Here is a 24,477-nt window from a genome sequence, read left to right as displayed (position 1 = left end):
CTAAAGTACTTAACGACCAAAATACCAAACCGTTTTTTGTTTGCAAATACCGCCTAAAATGTCTGATGACGGTATGTAAACTGGACCAAGTTGTAGTACTGCAGATCTGGTCCAACGAGGCCCCTACTTTTCCCGCTCAAGAGGAAGAGATAGTGTAACAGCACTCCACAATAGTTTATCCATCTGGCTATTGTATTTTTTGAAACTTGAGAGTCCTCTCTCTAATCTTTAGTAGTTTCGAGATATTTGAGGACAATTCTCCTTACATCCAAAGTATGTTCATTTACTCTCTTGGAATTAGAACACGATTACAGATGAGAGTATTTATTTTGCATCAACTTGAAGGATGGGGTCAATAAATCGACAATATTTATATTCACATTTGCCAATGGGGCAAAATACTACCATCTTACATCAATAAAAAATTTTTAATTATGACAATAAAAGTTAACAAAAATAAACAGAAAACGTTTATGTGATTCATATAAAAGCAATACAATCTGTGTGCCTCTATTTTTAGGGCTGGGTTCACACCTGCGTCACTGCTTTTGGTTGTTCTGCTCTTTTAGAGGAGCAGAAAAAGGGAAAACCATTAGCCACGGTTCCGTTGCACTACTTTAATCGGTTCCGTCGGCTTTCTGTCGCGGTGTCCGTGGTTTAACCGGAAACAATAGCACAGAATGCTGCGCTATTGTTTCCGGTAATCCCTGCCAGATCTGTGATGGAGACCCCTAGTAGAGCCTCCAACCAGATGTGAAGATTCTCTAAATTGAATAAGACAATAAATATTTTACGGTTGCTGTGCTTTTTGCAACAATGAAGCCTCCACTGTAGTAAAGGAGTTGCTTCTGCACGGCAGATAGTGACTACAACTAAGGCTACATTCACGCGCGTGAATCTGGTTCGAGTGCTTTGCGAGTGGCATGCGTTATTCACACACTTGCAAAGCACATCTTTTTTTCAATTTTATTATTATTATTCTCAATTCAATTGATACGTAAATCACGCACAGCACACGGATGTGCATCCGTGTGCAGTGCGTGATTTTCATGCACCCATTGACTTCAATGGGCGATAGGTGCGTGAAAAATGCACCAATATAGGAGATGCGGGGAGTTTTAGGCAACAGACATACGCTGCGTGAAAACTCCTGCATGTTTTAATGGCCCCATTGAAATCAATGGGTCCGTGTGCTGCGCGAGATTTCCCTGCACATCACATGGACATTATTCACGTTCGTCTGAATGAGCCCTTATACTGTGAAAATTCTATTACAGGGATAATATCCTCAATAAAGTTTAATGCAAGAAAATCCTGCGGAGGTCAGCAGCTTCATTATGGAGGACATTAGGGGTGGCCAAACACGCCGTACAATAATTCCTAAATGCAATAGGACTGCAGCAAGTGAGCACAAAAGAATGGTAAGGCAATTTCCTTAGCAACTTTTGGGAAAAAGGCTGGATCAAGTTTAAACGCAACTCTGTTGTCTGTTTTTCTGAGATTTGGTTCTCTTATGGACAGTGCGTGGATTTCCCCCAACAGTCTGGCTGAAGTGATATACACATTATATATATATATGTGTGCTGAAGTGACACACACACACACACACACACACACGTGTATGCTGTTTTTAACCCCTTGCTGTTGCAGACAGACATTTTTTGTTTTTTCCTACCCCACCTTCCAAAAGCCATAACTTATTTTTCCGTCGTCATGGTCGCCTAAGGTTTTTATTTGTGGGACTAGCTGTAGTTTTTAAATCGCACTATTTAACGTACTCTATAATGCACTGGGAAACACAAAAAATACAATTTGTAGGGTGAAATGAAAAATAAAAACACCTCCACTGTTCTTTTGGGTTTTCGTTTTTGCAGCATTCACCGAGAGGTAAAAATGACTTTATTCTGCTAGTCAATACAACCAAATTGATATAGCATGTATATGTATATATATGTGTATATATATATATATATATATATATATATATGTATGACAGCACCTATCAGATAGGGCATTACTAGTGACAGATTCTCTTTACACATGCAATTATTACATCGCTAGTGCAATTACTTATGTACTTTAACCCCTTAGTGACCAGCCTATTTTAGGCCCTAATGACCAAGCAATTATTTTTTTTTTTTTCCTATAGTCGCATTCAAAGAGCTATAACTTTTTTATTTTTCCGTCTACATAGCTGTACGAGGACTTGTTTTTTTGCAGGATTAGTTGTACTTCTTAATGGCACCATTTTGGGGTACATATTTTTTGATTAACTTTTCTTAACTTTTTTTTGGGGGGTGGGGGGGGGGGGGGAATAGAAAAAAAACCCTGAAATTCCACCATTGTTCTATACGTTTTAAATTCACGCCGTTCACTGTGCGGCGTAAATAACACATTACCTTTAATTTATTCTATGGGTCGGTACGATTACGACGATACCACATATGTAGAGGTTTTTTATGTTTTACGACTTTTGCACAATAAAAAAACACTTTTGAACTAAAAGGATTTGTTTTTGCAGAGTCGTAATTTTTGCAGTGTCGGAATTTTTTCATTTTTACGTCCATGTGGTGATATGTGGCCTTGTTTTTTGCGGGACAAAACATAGTTTTGATTTGTACTGTTTTGGGGTACATGGGACTTATTGATAAACTTTTATTATGACTTATTTGGGGGCAATGGAAAAAAAACCCAATAATTTCACCATAGTTTGTGTTTTTTTTACGGCGTTCACCTTGCGGTTCAAATTACATATTAAACTTTATTGTTTGGGTCATTACGGTCTCAGCGATACCATAGGTGTGTACTTTTATTTATTTTTTACAGTTTTACTAAATAAAATCACTTTTTATGGGAAAAATTGATTTATTTTTTACACTGTAATTTTTATTAATAAAATAAATAATGCGAAATAAAAATTATTAGTCCCACTAGGAGACTTTACTATGTGATCTTCAGATCGCTGCTATAATGCTTTGGTATACTTAGTACACCAGAGCATTATTGCGCGTCAGTGTAAATCTGACAGGCAATCTATTAGGACGTGCCTCTGGCACGTTCTAATAGGCATATGCCCATGGCAGACCTGGGGGGTTTTATCAGGCCCCCGGTTTTATCAGGCCCCCGGCTGCCATGACACCCCATCAGAGACCCGCGATTGCATTTATGAGCTCCCTCCCTCTGTAAATAAGTTAAATGCCACAGATGCTATTGACCACAGCATTTAACAGGCGCGATCTAAGTAAACTTCGATCGCTATCATCGGAACAGTAGCCCGGCTGCCATCAGACAGCCGAGCCCCGGCTCCAGCCTGCACAGGGCACCTGTGCAGTACTTAGACTGAGCCGCCTTGAAAAGGAGACGGCCTAGCCCAAGGCCCTTTAGCGACTGCCGTGAAAAGGCGTATTGGTGGTCACTATTAAGGGTGCTTGGTTTAAAGAGGCTCTGTCACCACACTATAAGTGGCCTATCTTCTACATAATGCGATCGGCACTGTAATGTAGATCACAGCAGTGTTTTTTTTATTTAGAAAAATGATCAATTTTGACGGAGTTATGACCTATTTTAGATTTATGCTAATGAGTTTATTAATAGACAACTGGGCGTGTTTTTACTTTTGACCAAGTGGGCGTTGTGGAGAGAAGTGTATGACGCTGACCAATCAGCATCATACACTTCTCTCCATTCATGTAATCCGCACATAGTGATCCTGTGTTGTTCACTATGTGCTGTCACATACACACATTAACGTTACTGAAGTGTCTTGAGAGTTAATAGACATCGCTTCCAGCCAGGACGCGATGTCTATTCACAATCCCGACACTTCGGTAACGTTTGTGTGGGACTTACAGCACAGCAACAGTGATCTCGCGATCACGCTGTAAGCTGTCATTTACAGCTTGATCTCGCGAGATTACGCTTGCTGTGCTGTAAGTACCACACAAACATTACCGAAGTGTCAGGAGTGTGAATAGATAGTGTCCTGGCTGGAGGTGATGTCTATTAACTCTCAAGACACTTCAGTAACGTTAATGTGTGTATGTGACAGCACATCGTGAACAACGCAGGATCACTATGTGCGGATTACATGAATGGAGAGATTTGTATGATGCAGATTGGTCAGCGTCATACACTTCTCTCCACAACGCCCACTTGGTCAAAAGTAAAAACATGCCCAGTTGTCTATTAAGAAAGTCATTAGCATAAATCTAAAATAGGTTATAACTCATAATTGATCGTTTTTCGAAATAAAAAAACACTGCTGTAATCTACATTACAGCGCCGATCACATTATGTAGAAGATAGGCCACTTATAATGTGGTGACAGAGCCTCTTTAAGGCCTAATTCAAGTCCATTGTGAAGAAATTCAGGAATCTTTTGCAGAACAGGCCTGGATTTATCTGGCACATCCTCACCACATCAGGAACAGAATCTCTTCTGGAATTTAAGGTAGATCGACGATGTCTACTAGTTCCTACTAAACTGAAGGGTAGTAATTATCTTGTCTGAAAGTCCCCTGTGCTTTAATTGCGTACTTTCAGGATCCAGGCACTAAGACAAAGTCTCCCTAGACTGAAGTAGAAGAGGACCCTGGAGTGAAGATTGCACTTATTTGTTAGAATAATGGGTTGTTCCAGTGCTAGTTCCTTCAAAAGAATGAACCAATTCTTCTTTGGCCAATAAGGCACAATCCATATCCTTTTTTCTGTTTCCAGTTGGATTTTCTGCAGAATCTTTGGAAACCGCAGAACTGGAGGAAAGGCATAAGCCACTTCCATGTACCACCACTGTGAAAGTGTATCTATTCCCGGAGACCGGTCTCTCTGATCTAGAGAAAATAATACATTTTTTGTAATTTTCTGGGAGGCAAAGAGATCGATCTGAGGATTTCCCAACAAACAACTAGTTATTGGTTAAAGAACATCCCCCTGGATCTAGATATTTCTGGCTGAGGACGTCTGTAAGTTACTAGACCTAGGCTTGCACACCTTTTCCACGTTGATGGTACTACATATAGCTTTAAGCATAGTCCATATCCTCAGAAGCAAAATAATAATTTTTTTTATCGTTGTCTTCTGAACAAAAAAAAAATACATCATTATCCCTCAGTCTTTAGGGAACCAGATATTATCATCCTCAGATTCTGCCTTTTCATAGGTTAAGAACTGGTATTCAAGCCTTGCTGGGCCATGGAAGCCATAGTCTGAACTTCTTTTCTGATGATATTACTAAATTCTTTCATTACTGATGGCTTTGGTAATGGTTTAGTACACACAGCACATTTACAGATTTTCTTCTCATCAGATTTGTGCTTATGAGTGCCCAGGACATAGAATAAAAGATACATATCCCATCTGGGGTACTCCTTGTATAGGAGACCGAGATCCATTCAATCACATCAAAGCGGATAGCAATCTTATCCTCAGAACTAGGAGACTAGAATTAGTATTATTTTCTTTTATATAGGTTCAATGAAAGATCAGATGCCTCTGCAAACAGTGCGTCCTAGCATCCACATCGCCCCTGGTACTCAGCATCTGACGTTGTCCCCAAACGACCTGCGAGATGCAGTAATTCTGGCGTTTGGCACGTGCCTACTGCATGCTCCTACGCACAGACTTCCTATACGCTCATGGAGCATCTGGCAGTGTCCTGGCACTTTTTTTTTTTGTAATTGCCCCCCTAGGACAGGAAACATTGATACCTCAAAAGGCCCCTCCCACAACCTCCTCTCTGGTTCCTGTCCCTACAGAGGTCAAGGGTCAACCTCCATGGGCTGCAGCCATGATGGATGAAATGGAAAATCCCACCTCTTACCCATAAACACTAAATACGGTCACTTAAAATCTGAAAATTTCTAAAAAGATGTAAATGTATACTCAGGGCACCAATGTATATAGAAAATGATTGAGAAACATACCTTGGCATCTTCAGAAAGCCTTTCTGACTCAGCCAGAGCTGACCAGAACACAACTTTAACGCATTCTTTTTCAAAGAAGAGTGCCCAGGCCTGACGCTGGCCTTCAGTTAACAAGTCCGCCTTGTTTACTAGGATTATATTTTCCTTCTGTGGATTTATTTCTTTGACATACCGCTCCTTTAAAAAAAAAAGAAAAAAATAAATTTTATTATTGGCATTACAACTGTGGTATGTCTTCTACAACATGGAACCACAAGTCCCATTCAAGGCCCCAAAACACTTTGAATTGGTAAATACGCCGTATCGGAGGTGTCTCAGCACCAAAAAGGTACAGTCCAAGTCAATATATACCAAGAGAAAAAGTATCTGCGGCACTGACCATAAAGCACAAATCTCTACTGGAATATAAGCATAGTTATAGGATGGGGAGTAAATTAAGCCTATGGCCGTTATGCACACTCCGTCAAGGCCTCCACAGACTCAGGCTCAAACTCGAGTCAATCAGAAGGATCCACACAATGTAGTTCAGCAATAGACACTCACACCAGCCATCGTGCTGTAACGGGTGGAACCCTTTTAGAAAACGTATAGGAAAGGGGGCGGCGAAAACAAAAAAAGCAATAGAAAAATAGGTGTCAAATTAAAGCCACCTCCTGAAGAAGGTATGAGGGACTGCTTCAATTGATACCATACTTTCGGATACACTTGTTGATTCACAGGAAACCATCTTCCTGATGTATAATCTGTTATCCAAGGGGTTACATTTTGTATAAGTGAATACTTTACATTTTGTGAATTCGAGATTAACTTGTATAGGACTAAGCGTAAAATAAATTTTCAGCAAAGACGACTAACATTATAGGATGACCTTATATCAATTAATGTATCTACCGCACGATAAACATATGATTGATGATGTTGACTCTGTCAAAAAGGTTTGTTGGTGGTGTACCCTAGGTGGTTCCTCCCTCATTTGGCTGCTGGTAGATCCTTGGACACTTTCTAAAATCTGCAGCATATACAGTAGCAGCAAAGTGGATGAGATAGAACAAACCTCACACACACGCTACATAAATAGTGAGCGGAAGAACCGCTCAGAAATTGACGTGGTGCGGAGTTTTATTCCGCAGCATGTCAACTATATTTGCGTCAACTATATTTGCGTATTTGTTGCGGGTTTTCCCCATTGAATTCAATGGGAGGTAAAACCCACAACAAGTAGCAGATGTTGTATTTATTGTGGCGGAATCGCAATAAAGAAAAAAAAAACGTATATACTTACCCAGAAGTCTGTGTTCTTTCTCCAGGCTGGCCTCCTGGGATCACGTTTCATCCCATGTGACCGCCGCTACAGTGGTCTCGTGGGATGAAACGCAATCCCATCCCAGTATTCCGCAGCAGACTTTCTGGTTGAAAGACCGAACCACATTCCCTGTGGATACCAGATACCGCGGCCCTGTAACAAATGATCCGCGGCTTGGTATTAATCTGCAGCCTGGTGTTTGGGGATCACTGCTCTAGATGATATAATTATCTTGAGTGAAAGGCTGGCCCTTCTAGAGCAGGGGTCTCAAGCACGCAGCCTGCGAGGCAGTCATCTGCGGCCCGCAGGACACAGAGACACTAGTATAGGCTCTGCTCCGGCACTCTGTGGAATTCCCTGACATCGCTGTGCATATATGGACAGTGGTCTCAGGGTCTTCCCCAGAGCGGAGCCCCTAGGAGAACACTAGTACAGGCTCCGCTGCAGAACTCTGCGGAATTCCCTGACATCGCTGTCCACTTATGGACAGCGATGTCTGGGGCTTCCCCAGAGCCGGAGTCCCGGGCACAGCGCTAGTGTAGGTTCTGCTCTGGGATTCTGGGGAATCCCCGGACATCGCTGTCCTCATATTGACAGCGATGTCTGGGGGCTTCCCCAGAGCCGGAGTCGCGGGCAGAGCGCTAGTATCGGCTCTGCCCCGGCACTCTGTGGAATTCCCTGACATCGCTGTCCATATATGAACAGCAATGTCTGGGGCTTCCCCAGAGCCGGAGTCCCGGGCAGAGCGCTAGAATAGGCTCTGCTCCAGGACTCTGAGGAAGCCTCTGACATTGCACTGCGGCCCCATCTGCAGAGGGCGCTGCGGCCCCCCATCTGCAGAGGGCGCTGCGGCCCCCCATCTGCAGAGGGCGCTGCGGCCCCCCATCTGCAGAGGGCGCTGCGGCCCCCCATCTGCAGAGGGCGCTGCGGCCCCCCATCTGCAGAGGGCGCTGCGGCCCCCCATCTGCAGAGGGCGCTGCGGCCCCCCATCTGCAGAGGGCGCTGCGGCCCCCCATCTGCAGAGGGCGCTGCGGCCCCCCATCTGCAGAGGGCGCTGCGGCCCCCCATCTGCAGAGGGCGCTGCGGCCCCCCATCTGCAGAGGGCGCTGCGGCCCCCCATCTGCAGAGGGCGCTGCGGCCCCCCATCTGCAGAGGGCGCTGCGGCCCCCCATCTGCAGAGGGCGCTGCGGCCCCCATCTGCAGAGGGCGCTGCGGCCCCCATCTGCAGAGGGCGCTGCGGCCCCCATCTGCAGAGGGCGCTGCGGCCCCCATCTGCAGAGGGCGCTGCGGGACCCATCTAAAAAGGGGCTGCCCAATCTTGACATGTGCGTCTGCCAACTGAGCCGCCCGACTGCATTTAGCGACACTTAAACTGGATTGTTGAAATAAGCACGTGGAGAATTCTCTCAAATTTTAAACCTAGCAGTATTATTATAGTAATGTAGTATTATTATTATAGTAATATAGTGTTATAGTAGTTCAAATAACTAATTGATTAATAATAATTTTGTATTGTATCAAATTTGAAAGTAATGCGGCCCGTCAACTTCCCATTTTTTCTATATGCGGCCCACTTACCCGGCCGAGTTTGAGACCCCTGTTCTAGAGTAACCGTTATAACACCAGATCAAGTAGTTAGAATTCAATGCAAAGGGATAACTGGCCATGTACATTAAGTAAAAGTCAGCCAAACCCGCAGATTTTGGCAGGGACAGCCAACAAACTAATGTGCATCCCAGCTACCCACCGATGGCAGATATCAAGGAAAAAAAGGAATCGGGCATGCTGAATTTCAAATGGTCTGATCCTCTGTCCCTATGGGAGATAAGCTGCCGCCAGAAAGTTCTGGGAGTAATTTTTCCCCCTCCCACCATTGAAATAAACATGCACGGTCTGCTGAACCGAGCATGCATGTTTATTGTAGTTGGGAAAAACAGCTGTCGGCAAAACAGGCATTCGGCAGGCAGTTATCTGATGTATGGCCAGCTTACCTTTAAAATCTTTTCAGTTTCTGCATGTGTTTTTTTTATTGAATTATAAAAAGGATAATATCTATAATATGTGTCATATTAAAAATCAAAACTAAGTGTGACAAGTACATAATCAATAGTCTAGCAAATACAATTATATATATATCTTAGTACTCATAGCTGGAGTAGATTGGAATTTCTGGCGAATGGACAGCCAGAAAAGCGCACATCTCACTCCAGTGCTCTGGCATATGAAACACGAGTCGCAATAAATAAAACAATGAATTTTTGATGACTCATTTTCCATATTTTCAAACTTGAGTATTTAAGTAAAAAATCTTAAACTTACCAAATCGTGGCATCTGAATAAGAGTGGATTTCTGGCATCCACAATCTGCACCACTACATCACTGTGGAAAAAAAAAACAAAAAAACACATAAATAGCTTAACTATATGGCTGCCAAATGTAGATATAGAAAAAAACAAAAAAAAAAAAAAAACACACAAGAGAAAAAAAGCCTATTAAGGCTGGGATCTCACCGTGCCTTGTTTGTCGTGAATCCGCGCCATTTTCCATAAAATAGTTGCAAAATAGTGCGTTTTTTGCCACATCTCACAGCTAAAAAAATGCATTTAAACAGCAACATGAGATTCCAGCCTAAGGCCCCATGCACACAATGCAGGTTTTGTTTAACTGAATTCAGGTCCATTCATCTGAACACGAATATGAGGTTCTTTAACATTTTGATCAAACTGTATAAGCCCACTTGCCACTTCAAGGCTACCGCTTTCAAAGTCAGTCCCTACTCGAACTGGTAGAGTAGGGACTTATACAGCTTATACACGGCAAGTGGGCTTATACAGCTTGATCAAAATGTGAACAAAGAATCTCATGTTCAGGTTTATAAATTATGCCTAGCGGCTCAGATCACCGTATATATTGTGGATGTGCGGTCCATGTCTAGTTTCGCGGGGAAAAGACAGCAATTTAGCCATTATTTTTTTGCGTTCGGAAAACCGTGCGGCGTTCACTGTGCGGGATAAACAACATGTTACCTTTATTGTATGAATCGCTATGATTAGCAAATAAGTATAGTCATTTTCAGGTTTTAACTTTTTAATTATTCCTTCCATGTGCCATATGAGGGCTGTTTTGCGGGACGAGTCATATTTCTTAATAGGACCATTTTGGGGTACATTTAACCCCTTGGAGACACGGCCGATTTCAGTTTTTTCATTTTTGTTTTTTCCTCCCCGCCTTTCAAAAGCCATAACTTTGTTTTTTTTGTCGACAAAGCTGTATGAGGGCTTGTTTTTTTGCGGGACAAGTTGTAGTTTGTAGTCATTAATTCTACCGCATAATGTACTGGGAAGTTGGTTGATACGATTACGGCAATACCAAATTTCTATGTTTTGGTTTATGATTTACCACATTTAAAAAAAAAAAAAAAAAAAATGAATACATTTTCGAAAAAAAAAAATGTTTTGTGTCGCCATGTTCTGAGAGTCATAACTTTTTTTTATTTTTGCCGTCAATTTAGCGATATGAGAGCTTAATTTTTGCGAGGCGAGCTGTGGTTTTCACCGATACCATTTTGGGGTATATGCGACTTTTTGTTCACTTTTTATTTCATTTTCTTAGAGAGCTAAGGTGACCAAAAAGAGCAATTTGCATGTTTTAGAATTAAATTTCATTTTTATGGCGTTCACCAAGCGGGTTAAAACAACGCTATAATGGGAAAAGGGGTGTTTTTTGAACTTTTAATATATATATTATTTTTTTTAAACATAAAAAAAAAGGAGTACAAAGATAGCAGACCTGGGGGCCTTTATTAGGCCCCAAGGCTGCCATAACAACCATTGTAAACAGACAATAGTGCTGCAGGGGGGCACAATGCTGTGCCCCCGATTCTAACTATTTAAATGCTGCGGTCACCATTGACCGCAGAATTTTAGGTGTTAAACGGGCGGAATCAAAGTGAACTTTGATTCCGCCCGCTGGAGTGGGGTGTCGGCTGTGTAACACAGCAGTCACACGCCGAGTATGGAGCGCGCTCCGTACTTCCCCCGTGGCGACACAGTAATAGTATGTCGCCAAGGGGTTAATTATTGATTTATTATATTTTTGAGGGAAGAATAATTTTTTTTGCATTTTCTTTTCATTACCCTGTTCACCGTCCGGTTCAAATAACGTGATCATTGTATTGTACGGGTCATTTCAATTTTTGCACTTTTGCTAAATAAAACCACCTTTTTTGGTGTAAAATTTCTTCTTTTTTCACGGGAACAGTTTTTAATTAACGTAATCTTTGACATCTATTTATTTTTTATTTTTTAAATTAATAAATAAACTAAAAATGTATCAGTGTGATTAGTGCAACTTCCTAAATACATTTTATGAAATTATTTTTACTTTTTGAGATACAGCTGCTTTGTATTCTGTATACAGAGCAGCTGTATTGTTCACGAAGACCTGAATCCATCAGGTCCGCAGGACTGATGGGTTCAGTGACAGAGGGTTCTGCGTGTCTGATACGCAGGATCCACCTGTAAATCGATCACATAGATTATGAACTTAGATGTGATCGATAACAGCTCGATAACACTGAACCTGTGGACCTGACGGGAATAGGATTTAGCACTAGATACATCTGCTCTGTATACAGAATACAAAGCAGCTGTAGCTCAAAAAGTAAATTTTTTTTAATAAAACTTATTTAGGAATTTGCACCAATCAGACTGATGTACACTTTTATTTGAAAAAAAAACAAACAAGATGTCGAAGGTGTACATAGCCTTTAAGTAAAACTCCGATCTTGTCCATGCAGCGGGATGTATAGCTCCTGTGCCCGCGCCATCCAATGGACGTAATTGTATATCCATTTGCAGGAAGGCACCACTAAAATGGCTGTACAGTTACGTACATATGCGGGAACGGCTTAATATTACAGTGCTATTCCGGTTTTAGCAAATGTGATTTTTTTGCAAAATGAAAAGTTATATAATTTTCAAATATTTGCTGAAAACGTAATACTCCTTTATAGGGATGCACGATGCATCGAAATGTCGATACCATTTCGTTGCTGTGCGGAGGCAAATGGTTCAATAACGTCAATTTATGTATTTCGATACTAAGCCGTGCGGCCGCACAGCTTAATATTAAAATAAATGAAGAGAGCACGGTGCACGCACTGTACAGCGCCTGCGAGGTTTTCTTCTTTCAGGGACGACTGTGTCACATTAGGAGGGAAGAACGCTCCTCTCTTCTCTCTCTACTGCCACCAATGATAATCTGAGTATGTGAGATGGGGGAGTGAGGGGCATAATAGTAGAAATACCTCTATGGGGTTTTTTTAAGCTTCGAATATTTCCCTGACGAACACCAATATAGAATGTTAAAAAAAAAAAAGCAGAAAAAATTTGAGGAAAGGGCAAGAAGCGTAGGATGCAAGGATCTCTGGATAGGTTATATGGACCGGCTTAGAAAGGTATGGCTTACCTAGCAAGGACGGGGTGAACGGTCCCTCACAAAAGTACAAGTTGTGCAAAATTCATACATGCCACTTATACATGCCACTTATTCATACATGCTCATTTCTTCACAATCACCAAAACAGACCAAAAATCTGTGCGCGTCAGATGCCGATAAACATCCGAGTCACATAGTCGACAAACGTCCTGATAAGGCGCAGGGTCTAATTAGATGTGTAAATGCTCCTCTTCGCACTCCTTTTTTTCTACTAAAGAACCCCTTCCCCCTAAATGAGAACATATACTCTCTTACTGATAAAGAGGGGTGATAGCAAAAAAAGTGGGGTCACTGGAGGTTGTACAGGTGGAGAGATGACAGTAACAGGCTGTGCTCTTTCTTCCTGCTGTCACTTGCGGCTTCCAACCTTCCCCACACTCCATTACTGAGACTAGGGTTGAACGATGCAATGAAATATCGATACTATTTTCATGCTGTGCAACCCCAAAAGGTTCAATGCTGTGAATTCATGTATTTCGATACTAAGCTGTACTGTAATATATAAATTTAGTGACTTGTATGATGTGATGCGCCCGGCGCTGCACTAATGAGCGGCGGCACTAGCCCTGAAGATCGAAAACATGGCGCGCACACTCCACAGAGCGTCCATATTGTGTCTTCAGAGCATGCCGCTCATTAGTACAGCGCCGGCCACATTACACCATGCGGATTGCGTGGGCACAGCAAGTGCGCCCATGCGATCAGGACCAGGGCAATGACTATAATACACAGCTGCAGTCCCGCAATAACGGCGGAGTTCAGAGAAACCTTTGATCTCCGCCGCTATCCCCTCGAAGGACGCGATCAAAGCGGAACGTGGCATTTATGTTGAAAATGAGAAGGGAGACCTGCAGTACAGTATTTAAAAATAAAAAGTAATGTCAAATAAAAAAAAACTGTTAAAAAACAAAAAAGATGCAATTTTTTTTTTTTTTTACAATAAATAAACATTAATATACAAGTCCCAATACATAATATATACATATTTGGTATGGTTGCGACTGTAATAACCTGCACAACAAATTGACAATGATGATTGGTGTATGCTGTAAACAAAAAATAAATAAATAAATTCAGCATTTTTACCAAAAAAAAAAAAAAATGTATAGAAATTAAACGATAATGTAATACCAGCACCTTCATAAAGTACAACTGGTCCTGCAAAAAACAAAAAAGTCTCAGAGCTACATCAAGCAAAAATTAAAAAAAGATAAGATGCAAAGAGAAAAAAATATATATATAATTATTCTGTCCTCAATTATTTTTTGGTAACGAGAATCGCAACACTACACAAAGTATCGGTATCTAAGTCCAAATTCTGGTATTGTGACAACCCTAACAGAGACACAGAATTAAAATCTTTTCATCCTGCACCCCGACTTCAGACGATTTCTGCGCCTGGAGTATTGCACCTAGAATTTTGAGCTTGGTATAATTTGCTTAAATAGGATACTAAGCTTTTATCTAAAAAGGTTAAATTAAAGGGAAGGTGTCACGGAACTTTTTTTTTTTTATATGTTATTGCTTTTAGTATATCATTAAAATAAATTTTATTTGTGTTTTTGTGTTGTACTTTTTTTCTTTCTTTTACTTCTCTATGGGGGCTGCCATTTTTTTTTTCATCTCTGTATGTGTCGATTAACGACACATACAGAGATGGAATACGGCACATACATCCCCATAGAGAATGCGAACAGGAGCCGTTCCATTCACTATAGCGTACGCCGTCTGTGTGGGAAGGGCGCATGCGCCGCTCCTACACAGTCCAAAAGGAAGTTCTTCGGCAGAGCGACATCCGGCGCCATTTTCATGTGGACCGGAAGCCGCGGCCGGACAGTGAGAGGACTACTTCCGGTCGCGGCTTCCATCCATATGTTCAGAAGTAAGGACTAGGAGCGGAGGCAGTGGCAGGAGCAGGTAAGTTATGTTTGTTTGTGTGTGTGTATGTTCGTGTTATACTGTCTGATTACCACTGTATCTAATCCTCCTACACTGTGCATTCGCTCAAAAAATGGCGGCACACAGTGTAGGAGGTTTGAACATTCAACCCCCTCCTTTCTCCTGGCACTAGCCAGGAGAAAGGAGGGGGGATTGTGTGAGGACACTAGAGCGAGTGTGTCTTCTCCAATTTTGCAGCATAAAGCAATGAGGTTGCTTTACCACATGCCAATGCTGCAATTTTGGGAATTGCTCCCTCTAGTGACCAGCACATGGAAATGTTATAAATTAGAATCTAATTTATAATATTTCCTGACTTGTGAAATTTTTTTTAAAAAATTAGAACAATGTGTAATCATTTAAATACTAACAGTTTAACAAAAAAATATATATATTTTTTTCCTAGCGACACATTCCCTTTAACCGTAATAGACAAGTGCGAAAACAAATAATTGAATGTAAAAAATCTCCTACAATGTCTGCGAATATGGTAGGTGTGATCCCTGAGATTTGCTCTTGGGGATGGCGTTGCTACAGATCATGGATTTCACGTCTATGCACATACAGTTCCCTCATGAATAAGCTGTTAAGCACCCTGCCGCACCCCTTTAATATTTACCTCCTTTCAATGACTCTCCAGAGTTGACGCCAGAAATCTAGATTACGTTCAAATGGTGTAAGAATCAGTTTCTTCTCTTCCTCAAGTCTGGTATGGAGAAAAAATGAAGTCTGATTATCCATGACCAAAATACCATCATCCAAAAATCACACTGCACCATGTAATAAATTACTTAGCAAGCTCGCGCCTCCACTCCAAAAACTTCTCCCTCTCGGACTGCTTCAGAACTTCAGCGCTGGTACTTTCATCCCATTGTGGTCTGCAAGCAAATGAATAAAAGGACATCAATAGTGTTCAAGAGTCTATAATCTAACAGAACACCAGAAAGAAGCATTCTATGCAAGGAGGAATTGCAACAAGTAATGAAACAGGACAATCAACCTGTTCTTACCGTCGTGGGATACACAAAAACTGCTCATATTCTTCATGAAGTTTATGGATTCTGCTAGATTCCTCGGACGTTAGCAATCCTGTCCTGGCTTCAGCTGGGACAAACTTAATGTTGAGTTTCTCTACGAAGAAAAATCAGACAGAGATCTTACGTAAACCGATGAAAAAATCATAAAAAAAAATCATAGAAAACAACTTCCCTTCCCAGTTTTCACAATCTGTTTTCCTTAGAATAGGGTCTCCGAATTGCTCCATAGCTGAAGAAAAACTTCACCTAAAAGCTGCTAAAAGTATTCATTGGCTTCCAGCACCACCAAATCCTCACTACCACCTTCTCCTCCCAGGTTCTCTCCACGGCGGTCCTTTTGACAAGGACTATGGAACACAACAGGACTGTCACACCTCAGCCAATTCCAGGAGAGGCCTACCATAATACTTCAAAAATGTTCCAGTGTTCGGCATCTGCAGATACTACCCCGTCTGCATCTAGCATGTGTCGAAAAATGTGCCCCTCCATATCAGCTCCCCATACAGTATAATGCCCCTCCATATCAGCTCCCATACAGTATAATGCCCCCCAATATCAGCTCCCATACGGTATAATGCCCCCCATATCAGCTCCCCATACGGTATAATGCCCCTCCATATCAGCTCCCCATACAGTATAATGCCCCTCCATATCAGCCCCCCACAGTATAATGCCCCTCCATATCAGCCCCCATACAGTATAATGCCCCTCCATATCAGCCCCCATGCCATATCAGCCCCCCATGCAGTATAATGCCGCTATATGTGCATAATAGAAAAATAGCATAATTACTTACCTATCGTTCCCTTGCCAGGTGGAGGATCCTTCGCCTCCTCTGGTCTGTGCTATGAGTGACTCGGCGCAGACAGGCGCGATGATGTCGCTACATCTCGCCTGCCTGCGTCGAGCCGCTCAGGGCACAGTGAAAGCTGGAGTAAGGAGACGTCCGCTCCTTGCTCCAGCATTGAATGGAATCGGGACCTCGGTGAGTGACTCGCGACCCCCCGGAGGTCTTCACACGACCCCCCCAGGGGGACGTGACACACAGTGTGCAATGTATTGTGTTGTATTGTGCAGTTTGCGGTGGAGAGAGGAAAGGGGGGGGCTGTAATTTAACGGCCCCCCCTCTCCACTGCAAACAGCACAATACATTACAAGGCAACACAATACAGACACTGCAGCTCACCTGGAGTCCTCCGCACCGGCTGATCCACTGCACTGGTTGGAAGACGTGTCACGTGATAACACGGTCACATGGTACTATAAGTGTACCATGTGACCATAACCAGGAAGTGCCGGCTTCACGGCACAGAAAATGTATTTAACAAGCATGCTGTATGGCAACGGGGGCCAGTGGGCCCCCCAGGCTTAGGGGCCCGGTGGCAACTGCGACCCCTATAGCTACACTACTGATCATGCGCCAAATTTATCATACAGCGTGCACCACTGTGATAAACTTGGTGCATCTTCAGACTGCCTGGTCTCAGTTTATGCTAAACAGATTAGAAAATCCACCCCATTGTGTCTGAAGTATTATTGGCGGAAAAAAATCATAGGAAAGTAGTTATAAATACGACAGTGTATGTTGTTTCTCAACAAACTTTTTGTTAAATATATATTGGAACATTGTGGCAGATTTACTAATGCAGTGTAAGATTTAGACAGCGTTAACTTGGACAAGGCAGTCAAGAGATGCGCCAAATTTATCACAGTGGTTCACGCTGTATGATAAATTTGGCGCATTTAGATAGACATGTTTGAAAATGTTCCTATTGGTTAGCTTACTTTACACCAGGATTTCTGTGCCAAAAAATTGGCGCATGTCTTGCATGTTAAGCCATGCCCTCTTTCAGCTAGACCCCACCTCTATTCAAACAAGGCACAAAATGTGTCTAAAACAGTCAATAAATGTGGTGCACGGCACGTGCACCAGAATTCTGGCTCAATTTCAGCCAGAATCTTGTCGCACTTTGAATAATAAATCTGCCCCATTGTGTATATTTTGTGTATCGGTGGTTGGGATCAAGGCTTTATTCACACTTTACCAACCTGTAAAGGATTTGCCAGACACAGGTTCTGTGTCGACGCCCGTGGGCAATCAGTCTGCACCTGCTCCTAAGTCTGGGAGACTGACTCCATCTTCCACCACTCAGGATGTCAGGCTTAGGAGTGGGAGAGCCTATCACAGCCTGGCCAGACGGAGCTAGCTCCCGCCCTCTGTCTATTTATACCTGCCTTTCCTGTTCCTCCTTTGCCTGTGATTCTTCTATGCTTGTTTCCTGGCTTGCTGCTGCTGCTTGTACTACTGATCCTCTGCTTGTTATTGACCTTGGCTTTCTGACCACTCCCCTGCTCAGCGTTTTTGTACCTCGCTCATCTCCTGGTTTGACTCGGCTCGTTCACCACTCTTGTTGCTCACGGTGTCTCCGTGGGCAGCTGCCCCGTTTCCCTCGCTTCTGTGTACCCGTTTGTTTTGTCTGTCTTGCACTTACTGAGCGTAGGGACCGTCGCCCAGTTGTACCCAGTCGCGTAGGACGGGTCGTTGCAAGTAGGCAGGGACTGAGTGGCGGGTAGATTAGGGCTCACCTGTCTGTCTCCCTACCCTGTCATTACACAACCACTTTTACTTTTCTGTATTTTTTAACGCCAAATATTCAATGGAAGTCAATGATGCGTTATCCCTATCCTTTTGGAAACTGATCCGGTATAACTGTCAAAGCCCCTACATTAGGCCCCATGCACACGACCGTAATTTTCATCCGTAACTACGGAATCGGTAGTTACGGCTGAAATTGCGGACCCATTTCTATTGGCCACGGATACCTTTCTGTACATTTACAGGTGTGTGTCCGGGCCGTAGAAATGATTTGCAAAATATAGAATATGTCCTATTCTTGTCCGCAATTGCAGCACGGACTCGCCCATAGTAGTCTTGTGAAATGAAGACATATTAATCCTTAATATACATACGGCTATCATAGTGTTCATGCGTGTGCATACCATATAGAATTAGAACTCTACATGTATTTATATTCACTGAAAAGTGACACTTATTCTCCTTACCTGCAACAAATTCTGTTCCTGCCAACTCTGCAGTGGCAAGAAAGTCATCGATCGAGCTTTGTTCTGTCACAGATTGGAGATTCAGCCGGCCCCAGTCATACCCATCATTTAGTTCACTTGTGTGGAGCTGTAAAAGACAAGAATTACAGGGAACGGATCATCAGAAATTTACAGATTACATAAATCCGGGTTTTATTATAAACAGAATTCTTCACGTTTTGATGGTGGTTATTTTTATGTGACTATCCACATACGACAGTATAGAAATATTCCCGTTTTCATCCTCGCTACTATAAGCTGAAGCTTCGCTGTAAATACAGACACAGGATGAGGAGGATCAACTCATCATCATTAAGAGGTAGGAGAGTTAAAGAGGCTCTGTCACCAGATTTTGCAACCCCTATCTGCTATTGCAGCAGATAGGCGCTGCAATGTAGATAACAGTAACGTTTTTATTTTTAAAAAACAAGCATTTTTGGCCAAGTTATGACCATTTTTGTATTTATGCAAATGAGGCTTGCAAAAGTCCAACTGGGCGTGTTTAAAGTAAAAGTCCAACTGGGCGTGTATTATGTGCGTACATCGGGGCGTTTTTAATACTTTTACTAGCTGGGCGTTGTGAATAGAAGTATCAGCCACTTCTCTTCACAACGCCCAGCTTCTGGCAGTGCAGACACAGCCGTGTTCTCGAGAGATCACGCTGTGACGTCACTCACTTCCTGCCCCAGGTCCTGCATCGTGTCGGACGAGCGAGGACACATCGGCACCAGAGGCTACAGATGATTCTGCAGCAGCATCGGCGTTAGCAGGTAAGTCGATGTAGCTACTTACCTGCAAACGCTGATGCTGCTGCAGAATCAACTGTAGCCTCTGGTGCCGATGTGGCCGACACGATGCAGGACCTGGGGCAGGAAGTGAGTGACGTCACAGCGTGATCTCTCAAGAACACGCTGTGTGTCTGCACTGCCAGAAGCTGGGCGTTGTGAAGAGAAGTGGCTGATACTTCTATTCACAACGCCCAGCTAGTAATAGTAGTAAACACGCCCCGATGTACGCACATAATACACGCCCACTTGTACTTTTCAACACGCCCAGTTGGACTTTTGCAAGCCTCATTTGCATAAATACAAAAATGGTCATAACTTGGCCAAAAATGCTCGTTTTTAAAAAATAAAAACGTTACTGTAATCTACATTGCAGCGCCGATCTGCTGCAATAGCAGGGGCTGCAAAATCTGGTGACAGAGCCTCTTTAATGACAGATCTATTGTATTACTGGAGGCCTAGATAAGGCAGGATAGTGACCCAATACACCAGCAGAGTGGCTATAAGGGGGTGCTGAGGTAGCAGTCACACCCGGACTCTGGTGTCTGGGGGAGGGGTAGTAATCCTTCACTGTAATAATCTCTGACATTTCTCTGTCAAGTAAACTCCCATTTATTTCAACTGCCATAAAGCGAACACAATAGGCTGCACTGTACAGAGAATACAGGGAGGAAGTGTGTAACCAATATGGCAGTCACCAGGGAAGTCCCAGCAGTCGGACCCCCAGCGATCACACACGTGGATAGGGAACACGTGTTTGTGGGAAAACCCCTTTAATAGAAGTTAATTAATAAGTTATATGTACCCCAAAACGGTGCCTTTGAAAACTACAACTCATCCCACAGGAAAACAATCTCTTACACAGTACAGCGATGCAAAAAAAAACAAAAACAATTATGGTTCTGTGAAAGCGGTGACGAAAAAAAAAATCCCTGCGGTTCTAAACGACAAACTAGGCTTGGTCATGAAAGGGTTAAAATAATTCTAGGATATGGTTTCTCTAATGAAAAAACATATATGTTATTTTAAATTAGAACAGGGAAAACAGCACAACCACATTAGAGCTAGAAGATGTTACAATTTTGTAGAAGAAATCAGCAGTTCTAAGGCCCCATGCACACGAACATGCTTTTGCGGCCGCAATTCTCCCGAAAATCCACAGGAAAATTGTGGCCCCATTCATTCCTATGGGGCCATGCACACAACCGTGGTTTCCACGGTCCGTGCATGGCGCCGGAGCCCGGACCGCAGAAAGAACGGGCAAGTCTTATTACGGCCGTGTTCTGCAGTCCGGGCCCATTGAAAATAATGGGCGCGGCCATGTGCACAGCCCGCGATTTGCGGGCGGCTCGCGGCTGACACACCGTGGCCGGCCAACCCGAAAATCACGGCCGTACACATGGCTACGGTCGTGTGCATGAGGCCGGCTTCTTTCACACTACCGTTAGTATATGTTTACCTCTCTTCCGTCAGAGGAAGAGAGGATCGAAAGATTAAACAGAAGGCAACGGTTCCTTTAGAATTACCACTGATTTGAATGGTAATTCTTTTGTTTCAGTTGCATTTCGTTTAAATCAATGGTAATTATAATATTAAACGGAAAGCAACGGTTACCTTTCGATCCTCTCTTCCGTAAACGTATATTAATGGTAGTGTGAACTTAGCCTTAAAGGAACACTCCAGGCGAAACTGCTCTAGTTTTATGCCTAATGCAGGAACTAAGGCCGCAGCGCATGACTTTTGGACTTTTTCGGGCTGCCATATGTGATTTTTTTATTTTTTTTTAAGGACAAAATAGCATAGAAGCCTACGCTTTTCCATGCCGCTGGATCCCTTACCAAAAAATGTATACAGCGCGGTATAGTTTTTTAACATGGTTGCTTATAGGTGATGTATGCTACTGTATGGCATGTCCCAGGTATATGCTTAACATATACATCATGGGCTTTTCAATATGCATACGTTAAAGGAATATGATTATAGTCTATGGGTGACAGATACGTTAAAAGGATTCCTAATAGGGGCATCCATCACCCACAGACTATAATAGTATCTATTTAATGGATACATCATGAACTCATGATCCCATTTTACGACATATCCATTTAACGGATACCAGTCTAAGGTGACGAATACCACTTTTAGGAATCCCTCGCAACTTATGTTTAACGTATATGTTGGGAGTTTTTTCCCGACCTATACATCAAACATAGGCAAAAAAACATGATGTGAACATAGCCTTACCGGAGTATTCCTTTAAAGCGAGTCTGTCATGAGACTTGAGGCTAACAAACGGCTGACACCCCAAGTTAGCGATAGGGTAAAGGTATAGGAACATACCAACATACCAGTGTTGGGGATCTTAGGGCTTGCATTAGGGTAAAAAATTACTTTTATTCCGGAAGTGGAAGTGTCCGGCGTCTAGAGCTTCAACTACTCCCCCCCCCCCCAGGTGATTGACAGCTCTGCTTGTATGATGCAGTCAAGCAGAGCTGTCAATCACCCGCAGAAGGGAGTGGTTGATGCTGAAATCTAAATTTGCATGGGGCACACGGTGGAATTGTTATCGATGTAAGCCCCAAGATCTTAACTCTGGTATGTTTCCACTCCTTTAACCTATTGCTAACTAGCGGTGTCAGCCTAAAATCTGATGACACTCCCTTTAACTGCAACAAGCGATTAGGATGGTTATATTTTCCGAGCACATTTATTGCAAGTCTTTCCGCTGTGCACAACGACATGTGTGAATCTGACCTTAACATTCTGTCTCATGCTTCTTAGTAAAAAGTACAAGTTGACACTTTGTCCACGTCATTGACACTAAGTGGCATTTTGTAGTCTGTTACCGTGGAGCACCCGACATTTTAAATATCATGTATGACATTTAAGCAAAAATAGATTTCCTTGGAATACTACATTCGCTCAGTGATCTCAGAAAGCACAGCTGGGGCAGAATCCTATACATCTACTCATCAGAACAGACTTATCTATGGGCACCTGGATCTGCTTACACCAGTCTACGCCGCCATCTCACTACCCTTCACTGCCAGCTGGGCATGTATAGTAGTTCTATCCACGGAAGGTTTGTCTGTAACACTGCCCCAGGCAACCCATCACTGACAAATCTTATTCTCCATAGAAACGACACTAGATGTGGTTGTCCATAGTAGATGTGCCCGTAGCTGCCAGTGCTCATGAAGCGGGGGGAGGGGAGCGCAGCAGACAAGTGTGTACTCACCCAGGAGTCTTTCCCTCGCAGCCCCCGCTGGCTCTGTGTCCGATCCTTAATCAGAGCTCTCCCCAGCCCACATGTCGCCTTCTTTTTCCCCATTACTTCCACATGCGATCTACACCGGAAACGACGGAACGAAAATGTAATCACACAGGAAACAGATGTGGTGCCGCACCAAAACAGCTCCCCTAGTGCCGTACAAAGGTTCCACACTTTTCCATCTGTATAATTGCATAGTGAGCATTAATTAGTAGGGAGATGCTGGTTATTCTGACCATACTGTGCGTACCCTCATCATTAATAACAGGGAGAGGCCCCCATCCATAGCTAGAGAACTGATATATGAAATGTATATGCTTTATAGATGTGCCAGTCACAAATGCCCCCATAAGAGCAAGTCATAGATGCCCATACATAACTGTATGTCAGCCACAGGTGACTCCATAACAGTGTCCCAGCCAAAGTTACCCCATTGCATTGTGAAGCTACAAATGTCCTCATAACCGAAAGTCAGCCACAGGTGACCCCAAAAAAACAATGAGGGAGATTTATCAAAAGTAGTGTCAAGGTAAAGAGTAGTAGTTGCCCATAGCAACCTATCAGACTCCATCTAATTTTCCAGAGGAGAATGAAAGCTAAAATGTGATTGGTTGCTATGGGCAACTACTACTACTTTTCCATTGGACTACTTTTGATAAATCTCTCTCAATGTTCTAGACACAAATTCCCCCAAAACAATGTGCCAGCCACAGAAACTTCCATAAGAGCATACAATGCCCCCCCCGCCCATATAAAATTGCCAACCAAAGATACCAGCCAGAGATGGTCCCATTGCGCTGCCCGTCACAAACGCCCCATAGCACTGCCAGTTAGAAATGCCCAATAAATGCGGAAATACAAATCCCCCCATACGTAACAATGTGGCTAACACAGAAGCCTGAAAAACTGCCAGTGAGAAATACCCCCAAAATAGATCCAGCGGCGTTCTTACATGTTCTGCACCTGCGCTCAGGTATATTGATGTCAAACACAGTGGTTCAGTTTCTGCCTCGGTCGTACTGCACATTGGTTCATCACAGGTGACTAAACATTAAGGCCCCATGCAGACGAACGTGTTTTTGCGGCCGCAATTCCCCCGAAAATCCACGGGAGAATTGCGGCCCCATTCTTTTCTATGGGGCCATGCACACGACCGTAGTTTTCACGGTCCGTGCATGGCCCGGGAACCCGCACAGCAGAAAGAACGGGCATGTCCTATTACGGACATCTTCTGCGGTCCGGGCTCATTGAAAACAATGATGGCGGCCATGTGCATGTCCCGCGATTTGCGGGCGGCCCGCGGCTGACAGTCCGCTGCCAACCGACCCGAAAATCATGGCCATGCACACGGCTACGGTCGTGTGCATGAGGCCTAAAACTTTGCCTGTTTTTTTCAATGCTGCCAATTTGAAAGATATTGTAAAATGCATTAGAAGGTGAAAGAAAGAAATTTGGTATCACCAGCAAAATTGGTAAAAGATGGTCTGAGTGCCCATGTGACTACCCGTGTTACATAAGGAAACTGTATCATGAGCAATTCCCTAATGTAATCTTATTATCAGAACGGCACATGTGTTTTGTTAGCAAATCTTACAGAAGAAGCTGTATTATTAGCATTAT

The 24,477-nt window shown here is 43.1% G+C and overlaps 1 protein-coding gene across 1 annotated transcript in view; it reads right to left on the bottom strand.

Moving 5' to 3' along the window:
• The window catches only part of LSG1 (large 60S subunit nuclear export GTPase 1), a 42,400-nt gene extending 19,421 nt beyond the window's left edge, over positions 1-22,979 (bottom strand). The window contains exons 1-7 of the mRNA XM_075861750.1: positions 22,825-22,979; positions 18,763-18,889; positions 15,673-15,793; positions 15,454-15,540; positions 15,282-15,368; positions 9,544-9,604; positions 5,922-6,098 (exon numbers count right to left, since the gene is read on the bottom strand). Of these exons, the coding sequence (XP_075717865.1) occupies positions 5,922-6,098; positions 9,544-9,604; positions 15,282-15,368; positions 15,454-15,540; positions 15,673-15,793; positions 18,763-18,889; positions 22,825-22,917 (753 nt within the window). The 5' untranslated portion in view covers positions 22,918-22,979. The remainder of the gene's footprint in view (positions 1-5,921; positions 6,099-9,543; positions 9,605-15,281; positions 15,369-15,453; positions 15,541-15,672; positions 15,794-18,762; positions 18,890-22,824) is intronic.
• Between the last annotated feature and the right edge of the window lie 1,498 nt (positions 22,980-24,477).

The sequence above is a fragment of the Rhinoderma darwinii genome, chromosome 4, assembly GCF_050947455.1.
Source record: "Rhinoderma darwinii isolate aRhiDar2 chromosome 4, aRhiDar2.hap1, whole genome shotgun sequence".
NCBI classification, from domain to species: Eukaryota; Metazoa; Chordata; class Amphibia; order Anura; family Rhinodermatidae; genus Rhinoderma; species Rhinoderma darwinii.
The sequence above is the reverse complement of the archived record's forward strand: the minus strand, read 5'-3'. Positions and strand labels throughout refer to the sequence as shown.